The sequence below is a fragment of the Pongo pygmaeus genome, chromosome 10 (assembly GCF_028885625.2).
Source record: "Pongo pygmaeus isolate AG05252 chromosome 10, NHGRI_mPonPyg2-v2.0_pri, whole genome shotgun sequence".
In the NCBI taxonomy this organism is placed as follows: domain Eukaryota; kingdom Metazoa; phylum Chordata; class Mammalia; order Primates; family Hominidae; genus Pongo; species Pongo pygmaeus.
The window spans coordinates 69,684,441-69,709,567 of NC_072383.2; the positions used below are offsets into that span (position 1 = coordinate 69,684,441).

Consider the following 25,127-nt stretch of genomic DNA (forward strand, 5'->3'; position numbering starts at 1 on the left):
TATCTCGTTGATCACAGTGCCTGGCATATGGTGGGCACATTTAAATATTTGTTGAATGAATTAACCCACTCTTTTTTTTTTTGAGACGGAGTCTTCCTCTGTCGCCAGCCTAGAGTGCAGTGGCGCGATGTCGGCTCACTGCCACCTCTGCGTCCCCGGTTCAAGGGCTTCCCCTGCCTCAGCCTCCCGGGTAGCTGGGATTACAGGCTTGCGTGCCCAGCTAATTTTTTGTATTTTAGTAGAGATGGGGTTTCACCAAGTTGGCCAGGATGGTCTCGATTTCCTGACCTTGTGCTCCGCCCGCCTCGGCCTCCCAAAGTGCTGGGATTACAGGCACGAGCCACCACGCCCGGCCTCTTTTTTTTTTTTTTTTTTTTTTTTTTTAACCTGGTTTGAAGTGTGAAAGAAGTTTGATTTTTTAAAAAATGTTTACCTGACACCAGGTTTCCAGCAAATTTTCAGAAATATTAGTATGATTTCTTGGAGGAGTATGGTTTCTTGGAGGCAGGCCGGGCGTGGTGGCTCACACCTGTAATCCCAGCAATTTGGAAGGCCGAGGCAGGTGGATCACTTGAGGTCAGAGTTCAAGACCAGCCTGGCCAACATGGTGAAACCCCGTCTCCACTAAAAATACAAAAAGTAGCAGGGCGCGGTGGTGGGCGCCTATGGTCCCAGCTTCTCGGGAGGCTGAGGCAGGAGAATCACTTGAACCAGGAGGCAGAGACTGCAGTGAGCCGAGATCACGCCACTGCACTCCAGTCTGGGCGACAGAGCGAGACTCTATCTCAAAACTAACAATAAAAACAAACAAAAAAGAATGGGGATGCAGATGAGAAAAAACAAGTAATCATCGAACAAGCCACCTCAAGGTGGAGTACCATGGAATGTCAGAGGCTTCATGAAAGACAGAAAAACTGAAGAGCACCTGGGGTTAGGAATTCAAAGGTGGGCAGGTCTCATACAGACCTTGCCCTCAACAAACCTATAGCCTAATGAGAGTCGATAAACACTTAGCAAAGTATTAATAATATCCATGGAGTGTGTAAAGCCCTGGTAAAGGAGGTATACTGGTGGTAAGAAATACCTAATTTTGTGGGGTGGGGGAATGCAAAGATGGGGGAAGGATTGGGTGGGCAGGGACGCGGTTTAAGCTGAGACTTGAAAGATGATGGAGTAGTTGACCAGGCGGTCAGAAGAACTGGGAGGCGCTATGATTCGGGATCCCACAGAGAGAGATTCAAGGGCACCTTGGCAGATATGGTTTACAGTGACCTCTGGTGTGGGAGATCATTAGCATTGTGAACATGCAAAAACGATGAAGTTCTGCCCTTCATTTCACCAGAGCTGGGCTCTCCTCAAATTCCTGGTTCCTTATTCCCGCAGGCTCCCACCAACTGAAGAGCAGAGGTGGCTCGCAAGCGGCGGGGCTCTGCCCTAGATTGCCAGTAGGCGCTCGACTCACATCCAGCTCCACCCCGGGAGATGCCCCAGAAGCCCCGCCCACGTCCAGGCACGTTCTTCTGGGGCTAGTCGCAGGGGCCGCCCTGGCCCCGGCGCTCACGTGACCCGAGGTGTGACGTAGGAGGAAGCAGACGCCATTAGAGGGAGGCAAAGAGAGATCGTTCTTCGCCTTTCCTCCGGTGCCTGACGTGGTGGGCTGGGGCCCTTCATTCTCGGACTTTCCCTCAGCCCTTCCAGGCCTCGCCCGAGGAGGGCGTGGGGACAGCTCCCGGGTCGGCGGGGCCGGGGCGGTGGGGGCTGAGCCGGCCGTGGCTGTGAAGGCGCTGCCGCGGCTGTCGGGAGGGCGGCGCGACACTCGGGCTCGGGCGGCCGGGAAGCGACGGGATGGCTGCGGCCGGCGGCGGCGGCGGCGGCGGCGGGGCGGCGGCGGCGGGCCGAGCCTACTCGTTCAAGGTGGTGCTGCTGGGGGAAGGCTGCGTGGGGAAGACGTCGCTGGTGCTGCGTTACTGCGAGAACAAGTTTAACGACAAGCACATCACCACTCTGCAGGTGCGGACCTCGGGGAGCGGGAGGGGGCGCCTCAGGGCCCCTACCCCTCCGGGGCTGGGGAAACTTTGCCGCCCCGGTCCCCTGGATCTAGGCTGGCAAATCTCAGACCTGTCATCTCCGCCTTCGGTTTACCTTTCCGAATTCGCCCTGGGGAATCACCAGGTCGGGGCAGCCTGTAGACGCGAGGACAGGCTGTTAGGAGGGAAGTGGAAGGGCCCTGAAAAGTCCCCAGTGTCCCCCGTGGTGGTTGCGCACGTTGTGGTCCCCGTCCGTGGGCTGTTTTTTCCCATTTACTGCACTTCCTGGGTCCCAGGTGTCTTAAGCGTTGCAGTCTCCAAATGTTAGCTCCTTTTCTTTCTTTCAGAATTAGGAACTTAGCTGCGCATTTGATTTTGCGAATTAGGTGATTTGTAACTTCAGCGCTTACTGATGACTAAGTGTTTATGCAAGTTCCATTTTGTCCTGAGTAACAGGAATGGCAAAAGAGCCATCTCTGGAGGTTTTTTGAAATGACCGCTTGACCAGGCGTGTTACGCAGTTTCATTGCAGCCTGCATGGGTCTGACTTGTGGGTCACTCATATTCTGCGAGGTCGATTGACCCACGCTGAAACATCAAGTGAATACTGGCCAACAATTGGTCCCCAGACTAAAAGCCGCTGCTGTTACTCAGTTTCTTTAACTGTAATAAAAAGCCGGGTTTCTTCTACAGGTACATTGGAAAGGTGTTAAAATGTTATCATTGATTGAGAGTGAAGCCAGGCCTTTGAGGGAGTTGTACTCACCCCAACTCTCCCAGAGAAATCAGTTTTGATGTATTAGAAGAAATTTATCCTACTAATTTGACTTACCAATTTGGTCAAAGGCAGTAAAGTCTAGTGGACTTTTGAGCCTGATTGTCCAGGTTCATGTCTCACCTCCGTCCATTTAACTAGCTGTGTCATACTGGGTAAGTTACTTAACCTGTCTGTGCCTGTTTCTTCTGTTAAAATGGCCATAATAGTAGTATCTAGCTCATAGGGTTGTCAGGATAAATATACAGAAAAAGCACTGATGACCTGGTCCAGTGTAAGTTGTCTGTCTTTAATTACTGCCCCAACTTGCACAATAGGTCTTAATTAGTAAATGTGTAGTATGTGAGAACATCGACACTACTTAATAGAATGCGTAATCTCCTAATTGTTGTGACATTGGATGTTTGATGCTATTATTAAACTACTGAGTCTAGAATTTACAAGACGCTCTGGCTCTGATTCCATGTTCTATTTTTACTCCTCTGATTTTACTCGTATGTAAAGCATATCTGAAAAAGTGAGTGCCAGGAAACCATTTTTAAAAAATCCTTGTACCAGAACACTGACAAAATTTTAATAATGAATTGTTATTGTTCAGTGTCATTAGTGACAGCCTGGTGTTTTAGATCAAGAAAGTTAACTGGACAAATACCTAGGATCGTTTGGAAGTTTAGAGATTTACTTAGGTAAAGTAGTAACAATAGCTAACATTTAGTGAGTTCTTACTGTGCTGATTATTTTACTTGCTTTCTGTCATTTAATTCTTATAACACCCTATGAAGTGGATAGTTTAGTGGATAGCCCCACAACTGAGGAAAAAGGTCTAGTTGAGTAATTTTGCTGGCAGTAATATTACGAGTCAATGGTGCAGGAGTGTCCAAGCTCAAATTTGAACCCCTGTCTGACTTCAGATTTTGAGCAATTAAATCACATTACCTTGGGATATTGGTAAATAACTCATCTAGTGTTTTCCTTTATGCAAAGATCTAAGATAAAAGAAAACTATTGTAATTGAGGTCTTCACGTTTTTTTCAAAAGATAACGTGAGTCCTGCCCTGTCGCCCAGGCTGAAGTGCAGCAATTTCCACTCACTGCAACCTCCACCTCCTGGGTCAGGTGATTCTCCTGTCAACCTCCCAAATAGCTGGGATTACAGGCACGTGCCACCACACCTGGCTAATTTTTTTGTATTTTTAGTAGAAACGGGGTTTCACCATGTTGGCCAGGCAGGTCTCGAACTCCTGACCTCAGGTGATTTGCCCGCCTTGGCCTCCCGAAGTGCTGGGATTACAGGGGTGAGCCACTGCACCTGGCCATACCCTTTCAACTTAAAAATTACACTTTCATTTTAAATTTCTAAAACATTCTTGAAACTAAAAGCAGAGTAAAGGTTTTTAAATATATGAAAAGCCACTGTACTACAGAGGGGAGGACGAAGTTATAGTAGATATCCAGTATTAATATCTGAATTATATTATAGAATTTAGGATTTTGTTGTACACCAATGTATGTAAACAGCAACGTGTCTAATCTCTTTCAGAGATATCAGTTCACCTCATTTCTCTTAACAATTTTTCAGAGGAATTTGATTTATGTGACTTGTAAGACACAATTTATATTCTTTTAATTTCCAAATGGCGAGGAAATCGTGTCAGAAGATATGAGAGGAAGAGTTCACCTTTTTTCTTGTCAACAGAGTACCTATCTCTGTAAACTACTTTGTATTTTATAAAGTACATTCTCATACATTTCAAAGAATTGCAGGATTGACAGGAATTTAAGACAGTTTATGTATGGATCACTATTTTGGTCTTCTAATGTTTAGTCAAGTGATTGTCCCCCCCCTTTTTTTTTTTTTTAACATCTTGGAGGTGAAATGAACTGGTATTATGGAAAGTGGAAAGTTCACTATGTCCTAAGGTGTCCCATTTCATTTTTAAATTTTTTTTTTCTTTTTGAGACACAGTCTCACTCTCACCCAGGCTGGAGTGGAGGGGTGCGATCTCAGCTCATTGCAACCTCTGCCTCCTGGATTCAAGTGGTTCTCCTCCCTCAGCCTCCCGAGTAGCTGGGACTACAGGCTCGTGCCACCATGCCCGGCTAATTTTTGTATGTTTAGTAGAGATGGGGTTTTGCCATGTTGGCCAGGCTGGTCTCGAACTCCTGACCTCAGGTGATCCACCTGCCTCAGCCTCCCAAAGTGCTGGGATTACAGGTGTGAGCCACCACTTCCGGTCCCATTTTATTTTTAGACAGGTCTAATTTCTAATAAGTTTTTCTGTATAGAAAGCCAAAATCTGTTTCCCTGTAGTTTTCAGTCCTAATTCTCCCCTCTGAATCTTGGTGTCTCATATGACATTCCTTCTGATAGTTGAAGATAGCTATCTTGTCTTTTGGGTAAACAACTCTAGCTCCCTTAACTGGATCTCCAGTGACAGTGACATCGTTTTAGATCCTTTCACTTTTTTTTTTTTTTTTTTTGGAGGCACAGTCTTGCTCTAGTGGTGATATCATAGCTGCCTGCAGCCTCCAACTCCTGGGCTCAAGTAATCCTTCCACCTCAGCCTCCAAGTAGCTGGGACCACAGGCGTGCGCCACTATGCCCGGCTAAATTTTTTTTTTTTTTTTTTGGTAGAGTCGAGGTTTTGCTATGTTGCCCATGCTGTTCTAGAACTCTGAGCTCAAGCAATCCTCCTGCTTGGGCCTCCTGAAATGCTGAAATTACAGGTATGAGCCACTGTGCCTGGCCCTTTCACTATTTTGATATCTCTTCTAGGCACTATTTAATCATTGTCCTTCTTTCCTTAAAGTGTGATTCCTTGAGCTGTAGAAATAATTCCAGGTGTGGTGGTTTGAACTGAACAGAGAAGTGCAGGCTATCACCTCTCCTGTTGAGAATCCTTTACCAACACTGAAGTAGAAAAGATTCTCTGAACTTTTAGGGAAGCTCTCAGAATTTCTCTTTGATAAATATTGAATTTGCTGTCAACTGAAACATCTTAGTCTTAATTGCTTCAAAAAAAAGGGCATTATTTGTATCTCTCAAATTCTCTTTTCTTTGGTATTGTAGTTAAGCTTTTTCTTTTGTTTCTAATATACTTGACCCATTAAGGTTGGCTTTGGTAGATTTGCTCCAGTAGTTAAGCCTGTTAATGTCCTTTTTAATTTGGATTCTGTAATTCACGAAACACTGACTGGGCTCCTTTGGGCCAGGCACTGGGTTGGGTCCTGGACATGCAAAGGAGTAAGGTGTGGAATCTACTGTCTGGATTAGCTACTTTTTAACTTTGTCATCTGAAAGTTAGGTAAGAATGCCTTTAATGTTCTCAACAGGTCATTATTAAAGACTTTGAAAGAAAGCAGAGAGAGAGGGCCAAGTACAAAGCTCTGCAGCAAGTTTTACTGTAGTCCAGTGATGCATGACCAGAAGTGCAATTTTGTGTAGACATATAGAATCTTAAGGGCTTTTTCGGGCCATGCATGGGCCGCAGGCCATCCCCTCCTCCTTCCCTTGAGTAAGAAACAGTTGTTAATGGAGTGCTATGCATATTAATGATAATGGAAGACTGACTGCTATGGGCTACTACCTAGTGGACACAAATCCCTTAATAAAATGTAAACAATTACTCCAGCATTACAGTTCTCCTTTTTGCCCAAGCCACATCTGTCTTGCCCACAAGGTTATCATGAGATGCTTCGTCAAATTCTTGCAGAAGACAAGATACACTGTGTTTCTGCAGTACTCAGATCTATTAGGAGGCCATATAATGTGGTGAAAAGAGAAAGGACTTTGAAGTTACACTGGGGTTTGAATTCTTAACTCCCACTTCATAGCCATCATGATCCTGACAGGATATTCTAATGCCTGTAAGCAAGCTCCTTTTCTGTAAAATGGGAGTACCTTACTCATAGGACTTTGTGTGGATTAGATAGACAGCCGTCATATGTAAAGCTACTAGCACAGAGCCTGGCACATGTTTGATTAATAAATGTTTGCTGTTTGCTGTTAAATGAATAAATGATGCTGGATTTATGTTTTTCTTTCATGGTAATTCAGTCAAAAAAGGTAATGGGATTATTTTCACGTGAATTATTTTGAGAACTCATGCTGTCTTTGAGGGGTCATTACATTTTAAAATTGCTTATAGATTAAATATTTTTAAAATAAAGCAAATCCATTCTAGTGTTTTCACTGAGATCTACATTTCTGGAATTCACTTTCTTTTTTTTGTTTTTTGTTTTTTTTTTAATTGTGACGTTTGCCATACTTTGGTGTTTTAGTGTGGCTCTCTTTTTCCAGAGCTGCTCCAAGGTTACTGATAGTTACGGAGTAATCCTGTAGGTAAGCTCTCTTAACTTGTATAGAGTCCCCAAGCTCTCGTGTGATTTCCTCGCTGATTTGAGGCTTTGATAAACTTGGCAAAAATAAGAAAGACAATTGGAATGAGGGAGTTACTACTGTTTCTCTGGAATTTACGAAAGCAATACTGTTGAATCTATGCAGTTAAATTCAAGAAATATTTTATACTTGGTATATGTCAAACATTGTATTAGCTGGGGAATATAAAGATGAGCAAGGTACTTTAACTATCAGTTACTTTTCTTGACTTTATTCTTAAAGGATTGTGCCATTTTGGTTTTAACCACTTCCTCAATTTGGTGTGCCCTCTTTATATCTGTGCTCCTGGGTTATGTACCCCTTTTTTTTCCCTTATTGAAGGTGCTTATTGAAGATGAATCAAGATCAACAGTCCCCTTTCTTTTTAGAGTCCCAACTGTAGAATTCTGCCTGTCTCCTGAAGTCTAGGATAGGTGCCTGGGTGATTAACAAAGTAGTGCTGTAAGGTTGGCTAGGCAGGTAGTATCTTAACAGTTGGGCAAATGAGGAAACTAAGACTTGGGTTTGGCTGGGTGCGGTGGCTCGCACCTATAATCCCATGCTTTGGGAGGATGAGGTGGGAGGATTGCTTGAGGACACACGTTCAAAACCAGCATGGGTAATGTAGCAAGACTCCATCTCTAGTTTAAAAAAAAAAAAAAAATAGCTGGGCATGGTGGTGCACACTCATATTCCTGGGTACTCAGGAGGCTGAGGCTGGTGGATCAGTTGAGCCTAAGAGATTGAGGCTGCAGTGAGCTATGATTGTGCCACTTCACTCCAGCTGGGTGACAGAGTGAGACCCTGTCTCTTAAAAAATAAAAAAGACTTGAATTAAATTTCCAGGGTCCCACAAATAGAAATGGTGTACCAGCTGGGCATAGTGGCTCAGTAATCCCAGCACTTTGAGAAGTGCAGGCAGGAGGATAGCTTGAGCCCAGGAGTTTAAGACCAACCTGGGCAACATAGTGAGACCCTGTTTTTAAAAAATAAAAATGGCCGGGCATGGTGGCTCATACCTGTAAGCCCAGCACTTTGGGAGGCTGAGGTGGGTGGATCACCTGAGGTCAGGAGTTTAAGAACAGCCTGGCCAACATGGTGAAACCTCGTCTCTACAAAAATACAAAAATGAGTCAGGCATGATGGTGGGTACCTGTAATCCCAGCTACTCAGGAGGCTAAGGAAGGAGAATTACTTGAACCTGGGAGGCAGAGATTGCAGTGAGCCAAGATTGTACCATTGCGCTCCAGCCTGGGCGACAGAGCAAGACTCCATCTCAAAAAAATAAAAATAAATAAATTTAAAAAATGGTATGCCTTTTTTGGCCTAGTCTACTACTTCTTAAAAGTAAATTTATTTTATTTTATTTTTGAGACACTCGGCTTTTATTTATTTTTTAAACACATCTTAACCTGAGCAACACTTGGCATTCAGGTTGTAGCAGTGGTTTTACATTTTGCATCATAGTCTTAGTCTAGGAATCTTGGTTTCTTTGTTTGCATAAAGAATATTTTGAGTGTTCAAAGTATCTTCTAAGTATCCTTGAAAACCATATTACTGTTGATTTAAGTGATTTATTATAATATCTTCATACAGTATAATAATTGAAGTTCTTTTTAAAATCTTTTTCCGCTTAGTATTTTATTAGTATTTTATAGAAGTTTGGGTGGTTTTACTTAAGAAATGAGTTTTTGTGAATGTGGACACAAATTTCTATATCTGACTGCCATTTTCTGCTTTGTTCTTTGAGTTACTCTTTAAACATGATTCTTTGACTTTCCTTTTGAAAGTCTTTATTTGGACTCCTAAACTAATTATGATCCTTGTTTTTAGAAACTAAGAAGAAATGTGGAAATATTCAAGCACCTAGCTTAGGTTTTTATTTTTTTTTCCTAAGATGGAGTATCGCCCATTCGCCCAAGCTGGAGAGGAATGGCATGATCTCAGTTCACTGCAACCTCTGCCCCCTGGGTTCAGGCAATTTTCCTGCTTCAGCCTCTTGAGTAGCTGGGATTACAGGCGCCCACCATCATGCCTAGCTAATTTTGTATTTTTAGTAGAGATGGGGTTTCACCTTGTTGGTCGGGCTGGTCTCGAACTCCTGACCTCAGGTGATCCACCCACTTCAGCCTCCCAAAGTGTTGGGATTACAGGCGTGAGCCACCGCTCCCGGCCTAGCTTAGTTTTTTGATAGCTAATTTTTATTGCCTTGTTAGAGAGGGCTAATTTTATAAATTAACCTGCCTGAATTCTGTCATCTCTTCAGTCTGGAAGTGGTAACGCTTTATTCATTTTTTTAATTTTATTTTAAAAATTAACAAATAATTGTACATTATTCTTTAAATACTTAAGTCTGCACCAGTTTTAGCAACTAGCAAGAATATTTATTTTGCACGCGTGCACACACACACGCGCGCGCACACACACACACACACACACACACTTATACACTCCCCAACAGCAGGCCCCCAATTAATGAAGTCTGTTGAATTTAGTTGATACTAGATAAAGCCAGGAAAGTATTTGTTCACAATGTAGTTACTATGTTGCTTTCAACAGATACCTTATAATTATCAAATACTACTTTAGGTGGTTTGCTTTGACAGAATGGTAGTTAGCAAGCACAGCAAATAGTCCGGCTAACAGAGAACCAAAAAATTGATTAAACAAGTTATGAAAAGACTTTAACTTGGCAGATACATTTTTTCCCTATTATTTCTCTCATAATCCTTTTTTTTTAAGTTTTTAAATTTTTAATTTTTTCTTCCTCCCTGTGATTACCTGTCGATTTTTTTTAAAATAGCATTTTCTTTTTTTGTCTTCCACTATGATTTCCAGTAAGCTGTTGGGTAAACAAGAATCAGGTATTAATACAAGTTACAGATAACAACATGAGCTAATAAGATTGTTAATTTTGTAATATCACTAAAGCGTAGAAGATGAAATAATTGAGATTAGAAGATGTACTGGTGAAATAACTCCGGATTTGAAGGAGGTAGGGTGGAGAATGTGCCATTACTTACGTGGATCCTTGCTAGTAATACTTTGTACCTACCCTGAGAATATTTGGGGAGGTTAGGGTCCAAGAACACTTACTGTCCAAGTGGAGGAGTGCCAGGTTAAGAAATGTGTGTATGTTCTAGAATAGTTAGCTTTGTGCAATGGAAAAACCATTGTAGAGTCAGACAGGTTTCCACCCACTGCAGCATCCAGCTGAGTTATCTGACCTTCCGTGAGTCACTGTATTTTTTTAAAAAATATCAGGTCCACAGCTGTAAAGTAAGGATAAATATCTACTTCACAGAATTGTTGAAAATTAAATGAAAAAGCCCAAGCACAGTGCTTGGCACATAGTATGATTTTTCTCCCCTTCCTATAGTCCTAGAACCTTTTGAATTGGCTATTGTTTAATGTCACTTTCGCTCCTTCCGTTTGTGGACTGGGAGTTCTTTACTGAGATGTTGCCAGGCATTTATAAGTCTCTTGGAAGTACGTGGGAATTGTTTTTAGTATGTGCGTATGAGTGGTGTTTTGGGGAGTGAGTAGGTTCATGGCTTTCTTCATATTCTTAAAGAAGTTTGTAATTACTTCTCGCACCCTCACTACCATGTAAGAATTAAGAACCACTGCTCCAGAGTAATTATTATAACTACAGTGGTATATTGGTAGTCTGGCCAAATTAAGTGTGCCTGGTAGAGGTGGTTAAAAAAGAAAAGACAAATTTCAGCCTTTCGATTGTTTGCTGCTGTCTTTTTTTATAAATTTTTATTTTTATTTCAATAGTTTTTGGGGTATAGGTGTTTTTTTGTTACATGGATAAGTTCTTTAGTGGTGATTTCTGAGATTTTGGTGCACCTGAGCAGTGTACACCATATTCAATATGTAGTCTTTTATCCCATACCCTCCTCCAAACCTTCCTCCTTGAGTACCCAAAGTCCATTGTATCATTCTTACACCTTTGCAGGATCCTCATAACTTAGCTCTCACTTATAAGTGAGAATGTACAATATTTGGTTTTCCATTCTTGAGCTACTTCCCTTAGAATAATGGCCTCCAGCTCCATCCAAGTTGCTGTAAAAGACATTATTTCATTGCTTTTTATGGCTAAGTAGTATTCTATGGTGTATATATACAGCATTTTCTTTATTCACTTGTTGGTTGATGGACACTCAGTTTGGTTCCATATCTTTGCAATTGTGAATTGTGGTGCAGTAAACGTGTGTGCATGTGTCTTTTTCATATGACGACTTCTTTTCCTTTGGGTAGATACTCAGTAGTGGGATTGCTGGATCAAATGATAGTTCTATAATGCTTTTAGTTCTTTAAATAGTCTCCATACTGTTTTCTATAGTGGTTGTTCTAGTTTACGTTCCCACCAGCAGTGTAAAAGTGTTCCCCTTTCATCACATCCACACCAACATCTATTGTTACTTTGACTGATTATGGTCATTCTTGCAGGAGTAAGGGTTATCTCATTTTGATTTTAATTTGCATTTGCCTGATAATTAGTCATGTTGAGCATTTTTTCATATGTTTGTTGGCTGTTTGTATATCTTCTTTTGAGAATTGTCTTTTCATGTCCTTTGCCCATTTTTTGATGGGATTATTTGTTTTTTTCTTGCTGATATGTTTGAGTTCCTTGTAGATTCTGGATATTAGTCTTTTGTTGGATGCTTAGTTTACGAACATTTTCTCCCACTCTGGGTTGTCTGTTTACTCTGCTAATTATTTATTTTACTGTGCAGAAGCGTTTCAGTTTAATTAGGTCCCATTTATTCATTTTTGTTTTTGTTGCATTTGCTTTTGGGGTGTTAGTCATGAATTCTTTGTCTAAGCCAATGTCTAGAAGAGTTTTTCCAATGTTATCCTCTAGAATTTTTATGGTTTCAGGTCTTAGATTTAAGTCTTTGATCCATCTTGAGTTGATTTTTGTATAAGGTGAGAGATGAGGATCCAATTTCATTCTTCTACATGTGGCTTGCCAGTTTTCCCAGCACCTTTTGTTAAATAGGCTGTCTTTTCCCAAATTTCTGTTTTTATATGCTTTGTCGAAGATCAGGTGGGTGTAAGTATTTGGCTTTATTTCTGGGTTCTGTATTGTTCCATTGGTCTACGTGCCTATTTTTATACCTGTTTGCTGCTAGCTTGATGTTTCAGCTTTCTTCTTAAATATATTCATAATTTTATTTTTTAAAAAAGTTTTCTAAAGTTTTTTAAAAAGAGTTCTCCCTTGAAGAAAATGTCTATAAAATATTAAAAACTTAGGATTTATATCAAATGAGATGATTTACCAAACAGAATCTTTCCATAGAGCAGGGCTTAAGTTTTTCATTATGAAGGAAAAAAATATTTACTAGGGATCCTTTGATAATATGCTTTACTAGTGCATCGTATATATGAGTTAAAATAATTTGATTAAGAAGGAAACTTAGGAGCATATCTCCTACTAAATTGAGTTATACCTGCATTGATTTACCTGGGCATATTGTAGATGTGCTTATCTATAATAACAGTATTTGATTGTCAATTATGGGCAGGGTACTATGACTTCCCCCCACTTCTTCCACAAGAGAGGAAGTGTCAGAGAGCTCAGATCTCAGTCTGGGAAGTATCGTAGCATAGTAGTTATAATTAATATCTGGAGCCAAACTGCCTGGGATTTCAAGTGGCACTGTGTCCCTTACTGTGTGACTTGGGCAAGATATTTACCCTCCTTATGCCTCATTTTCCACTTCTGTAATACATGGATAACAATTATCTCTGACTCACAGGGTGTTATTGGCACCTGAGAATTAAGTGAATTAATGTTTGAGAAGCTCTTAGAACACTGCCCATTTCATTGTAAGTGCTGTAGAAATGTTAAATAAAAATATGTAGTCTACTTAACAGAACACTTATACCCATGAAAAGATAATTTATAGTGTAAGACAGTATAAGCTGCAGTAAATGCAGAGTCAATTCCCCAAAATTCTTCAGGATAGAAAAATTTGTGTGCATTGCATGCATGAGTATAAGAGAACATGAAATTTCAAGGAAAAAGAGCCGTATTTGGATAGGTGAAATTCAGATAGAGAACAGAGAATAGGCCCAAATTAGAGGGGAATTTTATGGACAGAAGAATTGAAGAGGATGCAAAAAAGCCACATAAGTTGGAGAATAAGTAAAGAAATATCGGAAGCTATCCTAAGAAGATAGATGTGGACACATTGTGGAAGTCTTTGGATATAAAGATAAGGCTTTGAGACTTTTAATTGTAAATGTGGGCTCCCCAACTTTTATAAAGAAGCAGCTTATGAATGATTTTGTGAAGAGTGCATAGCACAGTACTTGGCAGAAAATAAACATTTAATAAATGTTAGCTAGTATTAGCAGCAGTAGTAGAAATGACTGTGTAGTGTTTTTACTGCATGGATGGGCTATTTTTGTGAATTTTTAACTACTTACCTATTAATGAACACAGATAATTTGATTGTGTTTGTTTTTCTGTATAATCATTGTTGTCATGTGTACCCTTTCCATACAAGTGTTTCTGTGTATCCAAAGTTCCTTAAGGGAGACTTACTGCTGTCCTTTAAATTTGCCGTGGGAGAGTGGTGGGAAATTTCAGAGGGGGTGGTAGAAAAGAAATGAGGCAGCTTTACCAACTCTGATGCACTCCCTTCTTCTGAGAAATCTCCACAACACTCATGACCAAAAGGTTATATTAGCTGCCAGCAGGGATGTTCAAGCATACTTATTAAAAATGATAACCTGTTAGGGAACCCTTCGATGAGTTGTAAGTTGTTGTTGTGTTTTTTTGTTTGTTTGTTTTGTTTTTGTTTTTGTTTTAACCAGGGAAGCTTTGGGAAGATAATATGGCATGCAGAGCGGGGTGTGAGGTGAACCAGAGGTATTTATGTTATGACGTAGTAAGAGACTGGTGGTCATAGACCCCAGAGGAAATGTGAAGACAAGGCTTGGTGCATTTTGGAGGCATATAGACTGACAAGGGCTTAAGAAGATATTTCTAAGTTTCTAAACTTCAATGAGAAGGCGAATGTGATCAAAATACTAAAGTCAGAATGAAAATCCAATTTTGGGGAGAAGATTGGTTCAGTCTTTCTTACATGTGTTTGAAAAAAGGCACTTAAATTGACCTACCCATTAAATATTCGGATAGGATTCAGATTTTGTTTTTTTTCCATGTGGCATTGATATTGAAACCATGAAAATGATTGAGTTCAAATAAATTACACAGCTAGTATGTGGCAAAGCTGAGATTCAAATCCACAGGTTCTGCTCCAAAGTTCATATAATCTTAGCTCCTATGCTAGGATGAATGGGAGAAGTCATTTATTGTCATAACATGTATTTGGTCTTCTCATTTTTCAGGTTACTTTGCTGTTTTGGCATTTGATTTATTTTTCTTCTTTTCTGTATAATTTTTATTTTATTTACAAAAATATCTTGAGGCTAGCTTGGGCCTTGAAAGCAGACATACATGAGTTTGAACCCAGCTCTGCCATTTATATTTATCTGTAGACTCCTTAGTTAATCACTACATCCAGTGGCCTTTTCTTAGTTCTGATTTTCTGTGGTGTGCCCATAGCAAAAAGACCTTCCTGAAATTGAGGTAAAAGAAACCTCAATTGTTTCTTTCCTTCAGTAATTCACCATCCTGACCTTTTATCTGTTTCACCTTCTTTGCACTTTCTTCTATATAAATACACCTAAATGTGACTATCTCTATAGAGGTCTAAACTCAGCTCTCTATTCCTTTTTCTTTAAACATGTCAGCTGACTCTGGATTCTGGATATATTTCGTCTTCAGTAACTCTCGAGTCTCTTCTTTCTTTCCTATCTTCATGGCCTTAGTTCAGATCTCCTTTTTTATATTTTTCTCCAATTTTGTAATAGTGTTCTTTCTACCTATCTTTTCTAGTCCAACCTCCCTTCCTATCCCAGGGTCATTCTCTTAAAATATAGATCTGTTTCCCCATTCCTTGAAACCATTCAGTGATTCTCCCTTGTCAGTAGTCCTGTTTCTTCAAACAGTTGTTCTTTAGGATGAATTTGGTATTTTTCCAGGAAAAAAAGGTTCAGTGCTATACAGAAGAAAATCAGGGAAAAAGAGTTCAAATGAGTTTGGGAAATGCTTGTATAAATACAGTCAGCTAGCCTTCCTTTTGGCAGCATCCTAATGTGTTAATGTGCATTGTTGGTGTACAAAAATCAATAAATAGCATTTCCAAAGTATACCTGACATGTGTGTATGTGTCTAAATACATGTCTGGTGTCTTAGAACAGGTTTTATTGAGACCCACAAGGTAAAGTCCATCTATGCAGTCTCATCTCTGGTATTGACCATACCCACTTGGAGTTCCCTGCGGTATGGGGTCATGTGTTTGAGGCTTCAGTGGCTTCACTCATCTATCAGGAACAATCCCTACTGCTCCTAAAGGGGAGATCATTACCTTCTCTCTGAAGCCTTCTTTGACTCATTCAGACAACTGTTATACTTCCTTTCTCAGTACTATCTTTACAGTGTATTTGGCAAGACCCTCCATTTTAGCAGTTACCACATGGAATCGTAATTCTCTTTATTTTTATTTCTCTAATAGAGTATAATGTCCTTTCATTTCTCTGACATTAATACTTAGGATAATTATTGAATATATGTTAAACAGTTGAGTTATGAAGTAATTGTGTAACCATTTTGAATAATATTGATGGTTGTACATTAAGTAAACCACCAGTAAACATTTATTTTATCTTGGAAATCTCTTAGACTCTTTCTTTCTGTGAGTAGATAAGGTAGCATCATATTAAATGCTCTAGGGAAAATTTTGTTCCACATAAAGAAAAATATTAAGAAAAAAATACTTATTTTCTGTGTGTTTTGTATAACCTATTTTCAGAAAACAAGATTTTTTTTTAGATAAAAATGTAAATAATGTCTTATCTTTAATGAAACAATTTGATCATTAATTTAAAACTTGGTGATTACTTTTTCTCCCAGATAACTTTTACATTGAGGTGATTGAGTCATCTATAGTTGTTAGGATAATAGTTGTTAGGATAAAGAACCTTATTTTATATGAAACATTGTTTAATGTATATTTCTCTTTTTAGGCATCATTCTTAACAAAGAAGTTAAATATTGGTGGGAAAAGAGTAAACCTTGCCATATGGGTAAGTGAACTTTTGCAACTATTATGCATGGAGGCTTCTTCCTTTTTTCTTTTTTTTAAAGTTAATTGGAGCTTAGCCAACACTTTTTTTTTTAATTAAAAAGAATCTTAAAATCTGGTTGAGAATTATATCTGGAATATAATTGTATATTTGAATATTGCTGTCATAACTTTTCAGTTGGAGAAGGGTCAACTCAGAAGGGTTCCACTTCAGAGGGAGGACAGGGTGGGTGGACAGCTTGCCTGGCCTTTTTTTCCCCACCCTGTGTCTCCATATTCCACAGCCTTCTAAGGGAATGGCTGGTGGAGAGTACAGTGAGGATAATGCAGCGGATACTTGTTGACTGGTGATCTTGATGAATGTGCCGTTTCCCTGTCTCTCCCAGTGTGGGAACTTAAACTTAGGGCAGAGCCTATTCCTGGCTTATAATACTGTGTTGGCTGTTTTGACCCTCTGGCAACTGAAACTGGTATTTTAATGGGGGTGGGGAAGTTGCTGAGGAGGAGGAAGGTTGGGAGGGAAAAAGTAACTTTTGTATATCACTAAGACATTACATATTGGTCAAAACTTAAAAATTTTTTGTGTGGCCTGTTTTGCTGTTTTGTTTCTGTTAGTAGGGTTTTGTGGTTGTCTGTGACTTTATGCCATATTTTCCGTTTAATCAAAAAGTTCACCATAGTTGCAATCGCAGATTTGTATTTTTCTTCTGATCTAATAAGCATTTGTTGCTTTCTTTAGGATACGGCAGGTCAAGAGAGATTCCATGCATTGGGTCCAATTTACTACAGAGATTCAAATGGAGCTATTTTAGTTTATGACATAACAGATGAAGATTCTTTTCAGAAGGTATTCTATTCATGGGTAGATGTCTTAGAAGAACAATAGTAATTTTTCAAGTTTCCATTAATATACCTTTGTTCACTAATGTGATTAGTTTTGTTTTTAAAAATAAAGTATATAATTTGTGCATAACTGGTGACCACTTACATTTTATTTTTCTTTTCACCTACAACATGGAGGTATACTCACGTTTAATGAAATATTTAATTCTTATGAATTAATTTACGTTAGAATAATTAATGGCTTATTACATGGCTTTCTCAAATAATTAGGGAAGGGAAATATTTGAAGTTGAGCTTCAGAAAAATATGGGGGCTTTTGTTTTTCCCTCTTAAGGAAAAATCACACATATTTCCTTAATTCCATACGCATTGGGCTCTTAAACTTGGTGTGGCTGGACGTGTTCCTTTATTGTGAAGAGAAAAAAGGAGGAACAAAATCACATTTAAGCTTTCTCCTTGCCAAATATAATAAAAGTTTTGAAAGGACAGTCTTAAAGTTGTCTCATTAGTTTACTTCCCTTCAAATACACACCACATATGTATGACTCTTAAAGTTGTTTGGGACCAAAAATGAGTTACCATTTAATTACCTTTGAATTTTCATCACAATCAGATGGGTTACTTATTTGACCATTCCTCCTAAAGCTATTCTTGGAATATGTCAACAATGTGTAACTACAGGGAGTAATGCCAAGGAAGAAGCTTTTCTTGCCTTGAGTTACAGGCTTGTTCTTGGTAAAATTACTTAACTTGTTTGTTTTGTTTTTTCTCTTTATTTTTTTTCCCAGTTAAATCTGATAGAGCAGATATACAAGTTAGCCCTTGGGTTATTAATGATATATGGAAAAACTTAATTCAAGAAGTAGAAAATGAAACAATAGGTACCTTGTAGATTTAATGATTTTTAAAAGTTGTTTTGGTGCTGCTGTTTGTTATCTCCCTCTGGCTTTTTGCATGAAAAGACATAGTTTAAGTATTTTATTAAGAGAAGATTGAGGCCAGGCACAGTGGCTCACGCCTGTAATCCCAGCACTTTGGGAGGTCGAGGACAGCGGGTCACTTGAGGTTGGGAGTTAGAGACCAGCCCAACCAACATGGTGAAATCCCATCTCTACTAAAAATACAAAAAAATTAGCTGGGTGTGGTGGCACATGCCTATAATCTTAGCTACTTGGGAAGCTGAGGCAGGAGAATTGCTTAAACTGGGGAGGCAGAGGTTGCAGTGAGCCTAGATTGCGCCACTGGACTCCAGCCTGGGTGACAGAACGAGACTCCATCTCAAAAAAAAAAAAAAGAAGATCGAGTCATTTAGGTTGAAAAGTGACCAGTTGTCTACTGCTATGTAACAAAACCCCCAAAATTTTTGACTTAAAACAATAATTTATTATTTCTCATGATTTTGTGGGTTGACCAGGCAGGTCTACTGCTCTTTGTGATGTTACTGGAGTCACTCATAGAGCTGCACTGAACTGGGAATTTGGCTGGGGCTGGAATATCTAAGAAGGCCTAGTTCTCCATCTGGCCTCTCACTATATCTGGTGTCTTATCGTCCAGTACTCTCTCTATGTGCTCTGTCATTATTCTGTATTCTACCTTAAGCTTTTTGTATGACAACTGGATCCTAAGAGTGAAAAGTAGAAGCTACCAGGCGTTCTTAAAACTTAGCTCTGGGATTGGCACAGCATTACTTCTGCCACATTCTCTTGTCAAAGCAGGTTACAAGGCCAGCCCAAATTCAGAGGGTGGGGAATTTAACTCTACCACTTAATGGGAAGATTGGCAAAGAATTTGTGACTATCTCTAACTCACCAAAAATGTATGGGGGTAAAGAATAGATAGAGTTCTTGTGGAGGGGTATCTAATTTGAAATGACTAACAAGATTTTTTTAAAAAAATTGATCAGATTAGTAGGTTGTGATACTATATGCATATGGAAGGGAGGAATACATAATTGGATTCTGCTATGTTTCTTTTGAGGTAATGAAGATGTATATTTTATGCCAATTGTATTGGCATAAAATTTTAAGTCAAATTTTTCTTATGTGAAATCAATGAAGTGGAAGTTAAATGCTTTGAAAACTTTATACATATATGTGAATGAAACAAAAAGGTGGGGCTATACTGAGAAAACTGTCACTCAGTGCTGTTATAAAGATAATGTGGTGATGATAACTACCTTTGCTTTTATAAGGATTTTGGGTTGCCAAAGATAGTTCCTCTGCATTCTGTAGAGAATAGGAATGTGGAAGTGTTAACATTTGTACGCCATAAGACCAGATGCACAGTAAGTGGTTACCACATAGCTAATGTAATTTTTGGAATTTACAGATATATGTGTATCAGTGTGATTCGATTACATCCAGATTAAATTTCATTGCAAAGAATGAAGGCAGGTGTCCAAGTTTGCCTTTTATTCTGTTATTATAATCAACATTTAAAATCATGAGTTCAAAAGATTAATCTACTTAATTCCAGTTTACTGCCAACCGTGTCTGCTACTATTCTTCATTCATACTGGAGAATCAGTTCATAACTGGAGTTACTGTATATCATTGGTTCTCTACCAGGGATGACAATGCCTGGAGACATCTTTGGTTGTCACAACTGGCGGATGCTCTTGGCATCTAGTGGGTAGGAAGTCAGGGATGTTACTAAACATCATACATTGCACAGAGCAGTGCCTCACAACAAAGAATTATCTGTACTAAAATGTCAGTATTGCCAAGGTTGCAAATCCCTGTCATACACTAAATGATGGAATTATTTTAGCACTCTTAATTTTTTTTGGTGCTTATATACATTTTTTTTTTTTTTTGTCTTTAAGTGTGTGACACTGAAGCTCCTTTGCCCTCTATTTAGGAATCAATTAGGGTATAAAAGACTGTTTTAAACCCATGTGTTACTAAGTCCAAAGTGACACTGTTATCTATATTGTTAAAGCATCTGTTATCAAGCTAGAGTTGATATGCTTTTGCTCTAGTGAATAGCTTTGCTTGGATCTGTGGAAGACTGATGCAAATTTATAATTAGAGTTGCTTCTGTATATTTTTCAATTGTATGTTTATATGTATATAGTTTGCAATACAACCTGGCAATAAATGATTCTTCAGTGAATCATTTCTAGTAATAACTAAATAATATAGACTCTTAAAATTCTGAGGTATTTTGACAGTGTTGAGTTTTCTGGGTGTTGTGATAGTAGTAATTCCAACAGGATTTGTTTTAATATGTGCTCTTTTGTATATACAGGTAAAAAACTGGGTCAAAGAATTACGGAAAATGTTGGGAAATGAAATCTGTTTATGTATAGTTGGTAAGCATCATTACCTTTTTTTTAAAAAAGTCCTCCGTTTCCTTAATGTTTTATTGAAGACATTATAAACAAGTAATTTTTGTTTTAAAGTTATATGAGAAAGGAAGAATGGCATATTAATATAAATATTTTAGAATAATTTAGGATTTAGCCTGGTGTGGTGGCTCACGCCTGTAATTCCAGCGCCTTGGGAGGCCAAAGTGGGTGGATCACCTGAGGTCAGGAGTTCAAGACCAGCCTGGTCAACATGGCGAAACCCTGTCTCTATGAAAATACAAAAAAATAAATAAATAAAGCCAGACATGGTGGCGTATGCCTGTAGTCCCAGCTACTTGGGAGACTAAAGTGGGAGAATCGCTTGAATCTGGGAGGCAGAGGGTGCAGTGAGCCAAGGTCGCACCATTGCACTCCAGCTTGGGTGATACAGTGAGATTCCATCTCAAAAAAAAAAAAAAGAATAGGCTGGGCACAGTGGCTCACGCCTGTGATCCCAGCACTTTGGGATGCTGAGGCAGGCAGATCATCTGAGGTCAGGAGTTCGAAACCAGCCTGGCCAACATGGTGAAACCCCGCTCCACTAAAAATACAAAAATAGCTGGGCGTGGTGGTGGGCATCTATAATCCCAGCTACTTGGGAGGCAGAGGCAGGAGAATGGCTTGAACCCAGAAGGTGGAGGTTGCAGTGAGCCAAGATCGCACCATTGCACTCCAGCTTGGGCGACAGAGCGAGACTCTGTCTTTAAAAAAAAAAAAAAAAAAAAAAAAAAAGAATAATTTAGGATTTAGAAGTGATTTTCCAGGAGATTCAAACTCTAAGGAATGCCTTGGGGAGCAAAATGGAAACTAAACAATTGGGGCTTCAAGTTTCTCAGCCTTGCTTCAGTTTGACCTTTCTTTTTCACTGTATGATTTTGCTTAGAAAAAAAGTTTAGTAACTACTTTAAAATAAAATTAAGGAAATGACTTAGGCCTGTGTTCTTATTCCGTACATTTACCTACACATTTTTGAGTAATGGTCAGATTTGACCATAAGGATACAAGTAGATCATGATCCCAGGGAGGAGGAATATTCCTAATGGGTATAAAGGAACTCTGCAACTCACTTTTGGACTTCTGGAATTTCTCTTTGGTTCCCTTTTTCTTTAGATTATTATTTCTATGATATCACAAGTATTGAACAATAAAAGTATACTAGACACTGTGCTGTATACTCACAGACATTATCTCATGTAATCCTCATAATCCTATGAGGGTTTTATAGAGGAAGGTGAGTCCTGGAGATAATAACTTGCCCAGTGTCAGGTAGCTTTCAGAGATCGGATTTGAAATGAAGTCATTCTGACTCTTAGGTTACTAATCCTTACGATGTATAGCCTCATGCTGTTTTCTCGCTTTCTTTCTACATACCTGATAATATTAAAAGCAATACGGGAGAAGCCAGAGTAGGATCATTTCAGTGGAAGACAAAGGTAGTATCTGGGGAAATGAAAGAATGGAATGGTCAGTTTGGGGAAATTCTGCTTTTAGCCTTAATAATTTTTTTTTTCTTGAGACGGAGTCTCGCTGTGTCACCCAGGCTGGAATGCAGTGGCGTGATCTCAGCTCACTGCAACCTCCGCCTCCTGGGTTCAAGCGATTCTTCTCCCTCAGCCTCCCAAGCAGCTGGGACTACAGGCATGCACCATCACGCCCAGCTAATTTTTGTATTTTTAGTAGAGACAGGGTTTCACCATATTGGCCAGGCTGTTCTCAAACTCCTGACCTCGTGATCCACCCGCTTCAGCCTCCCAAAGTGCTAGGATTACAGGCGTGAGCCACTGCACCCGGCCAATAATTTTTTTTAACGTGAGTTTACATTTCTTATCTCTTGCCACCGTTACATTGGTAACCTTATAGTCCCAGATCAGGGGCAAGTCTTGGGGGAAAAAAGCAAGATGATTTCCCCTGCGTTTTGGTCTAGATGCTAGATGTTAGGCTAGGCAGGAATATTTCAGACTGGAACACTGAAGTAGTAGGCTACTTGGAGGTTTGGAACCAAAGCTACAGCTAATCATTACTGAGTTTTGTGTAACTTTGTGTGGTATATGGACTTACTAGGAGTGGAAGTGGCCACAGTAGATGAATGACTGAAGATTTAATATTTTGGGATTCTGATCATCTTTCTGAAGATAGAAATTACTAACATATACATAAAGTCAAGGAAACCCCAAGAGCTTGTTACTTGACCGAGGTCACAAAGTAACATGTAAAGTAAATAAGCTCATGAATAGTTTAAAGTGTGTTTGTTTGTTTTTTTTAATGTTCAATGAAGTACCTTATATGTTGCCCCTCTCTAAAAGTTGAAGGCATAACATTAAATTGAACCTCAGGGAAGATACTTTCACTGGAGCATCAGAGAGAGTGGTTGCCAGATAGTGAATTGGTTTCTTTAAAGATTTTATATATAAAGTGTATATTTTTAATGTTCATATTATAAGAAGTTTTAGGAATATTGGATCTGGTAGCCTACTGCCTCAGGTAGGGTCAAATACCCCATTTAATATTATATATTGTTTATTAATTATTAGTGTGAAGTATAGAAAGCTCTCACTTTCTTCTGTTGACAAGTGTGACATGGAATTTTACTTGGAATTCAGAGTTGGGAGAATTCTGAGAACTCAGGGACTGATTTGAGTAATAATAAAACTCCAGTCTCCCGCTTAAAAAAAAAAAAAAAGAATTCTGAGAGCTTCTTTACCACTTTTCCCAAACTTATTAGGGTAACTTAAAGGATTAAAAAAAAAAAGTTTTTTGTATCGTTACAGATACACTAAATAAAAATCTCTGTGGATGGGACTAAGAATTAATTCCCTCTTTCACCCCACCTTTCTTTCTTCTACAAGTATTTTTGAGTGGCTTCTTTGTACCAGGCACTGTGTGCTGTTAATTCTGATTTAGTGTACATACACGCTGGTGTTGGAGAACAACCTATTTTTTCTGACACAGTGCAATAAACGAATTTTTCTTCACATTTAGCTGCAATCATACTCCCTGTATCCTTCACTTAACTGATTTTTAAAGTGAGTTTTTCATTGTATGTACAGAAAAGTGTACAAATCTTCAATAACATAATTTTCACAAAATGAAAATCGCACAGTGTAAGCAGTACCTAAGGACCCTGAGTTGTGTTGCTTTTTCATCCCAGCACTCACAGTTTGTTTTCCCCTCACCATTCCCCACCCCCGTTACTATCCTTTTTACTTCATGAGTTAGTTTTGTTTTGAATTTTATATAAATGGAATCATATAATATTAACTCTTTTTGTGTCTGGCTTTTTTGACTTTATGTGCCTATGATTCCTCTATGTTGTATATAGTTGTAGTTCATTTTATTCTGATTGCTAAAACTTTAATCTATGAATACTCCACAGTTTATCCGTTTTGCTATTGATGGACATTTGCATTGTTTTTCCCACTTCTTGATTTTTATCCTCTGTTGTAGTAGTTCAGTGTTTATTCTCTCTTCTGTTTTATTAGTAACTTTGAAATAATAATACTACTTCTCAGGGTTATGATGAAGGTTATATAATGATTTGAAAAATACTTGGCATAGAGGTAAACATTTGACAAGAATTTATTCTTTTCTCTTTACATAAGATAACCTTTCAAGCATTTGAAGACTACTTAAACAGCTCACTTTAAGTCTCAAATTCTCTAGATCAGCTGTTTTTTTATGTGGCCTACCTTCCAGACATTCTGATCATCTTGATCATTTTCTCTCCTAGGTTTTTTTTATTGTGTCAGTATGTCTCCCACACTTGGAAATAAACCATAGAATCCAAATGTTGTTGAGCTAGTATGTTCTTATAGACCCTGTCTGTCTCCTCACACTGGCCTTCTATCAGGATTGCCTGAGACTGCTTAGATTTTTTAGCAGACATGTCAACTAGTCTCTTTTACATAGGTTATAGTTATCCAAAATCTCAAGTCCTTTTTTATAAGTATTGCTATTCAGCCAGGTGTTTCCCAGCTTGTTCTCATGTAACTATTTAAAGCTAAGTAGAAATTTCAGTTTGTCATGTTTTTGAATCTTTATGTTTGATATATAGTCTACTAGCATTTTCATGTGTAAATTGAATACTTAACCTCCTAGGTCCTTATCTAAGTCCCTGATATCCATGTGCTAACCAGTAATAGAGAACCACATGTTTCAATAGCAGAGACTTTTTCCTCTAGGTTGTCATTAATCCATTGATAGGCACTCTTGGCTGTGGTTGATAGTATTCTGCATCTAGTCTATCCTTAATATTTGTATGTTTCTTGAACAAATATTTATTATCAATCGTAGTCACCATTTATTGAGTGCCAGGCACTGTTTTAAGAACTACACATTTTTTATTTCATTTAAGCCTCCTGACAATGCTGAGGGGAAGACCATTTCATTTTACAGATGAAAAAATGTGCTTAGAGACCTTGAAACTTCCCAAAGTCACATAGCTTGTTAGAAGTAGACCTGGGATTTTAACTCAGATCTGCCTGCCACTTCAAGCCCATATCCTTAATAAACACTTCATTGCTTACTATGTGCCAGGCTTTGGGAATAGTGTAGTGAATAAATAAACACAATAGATATGATTCTTGTC

At 38.9% G+C, this 25,127-nt stretch overlaps 1 protein-coding gene across 1 annotated transcript in view; it reads left to right on the forward strand.

Moving 5' to 3' along the window:
- The first annotated feature begins 1,572 nt into the window (after positions 1–1,572).
- The window catches only part of RAB21 (RAB21, member RAS oncogene family), a 34,639-nt gene continuing 11,084 nt past the window's right edge, over positions 1,573–25,127 (forward strand). The window contains exons 1-4 of the mRNA XM_054445438.2: positions 1,573–2,010; positions 16,292–16,351; positions 17,090–17,197; positions 20,443–20,506. Of these exons, the coding sequence (XP_054301413.1) occupies positions 1,846–2,010; positions 16,292–16,351; positions 17,090–17,197; positions 20,443–20,506 (397 nt within the window). The 5' untranslated portion in view covers positions 1,573–1,845. The remainder of the gene's footprint in view (positions 2,011–16,291; positions 16,352–17,089; positions 17,198–20,442; positions 20,507–25,127) is intronic.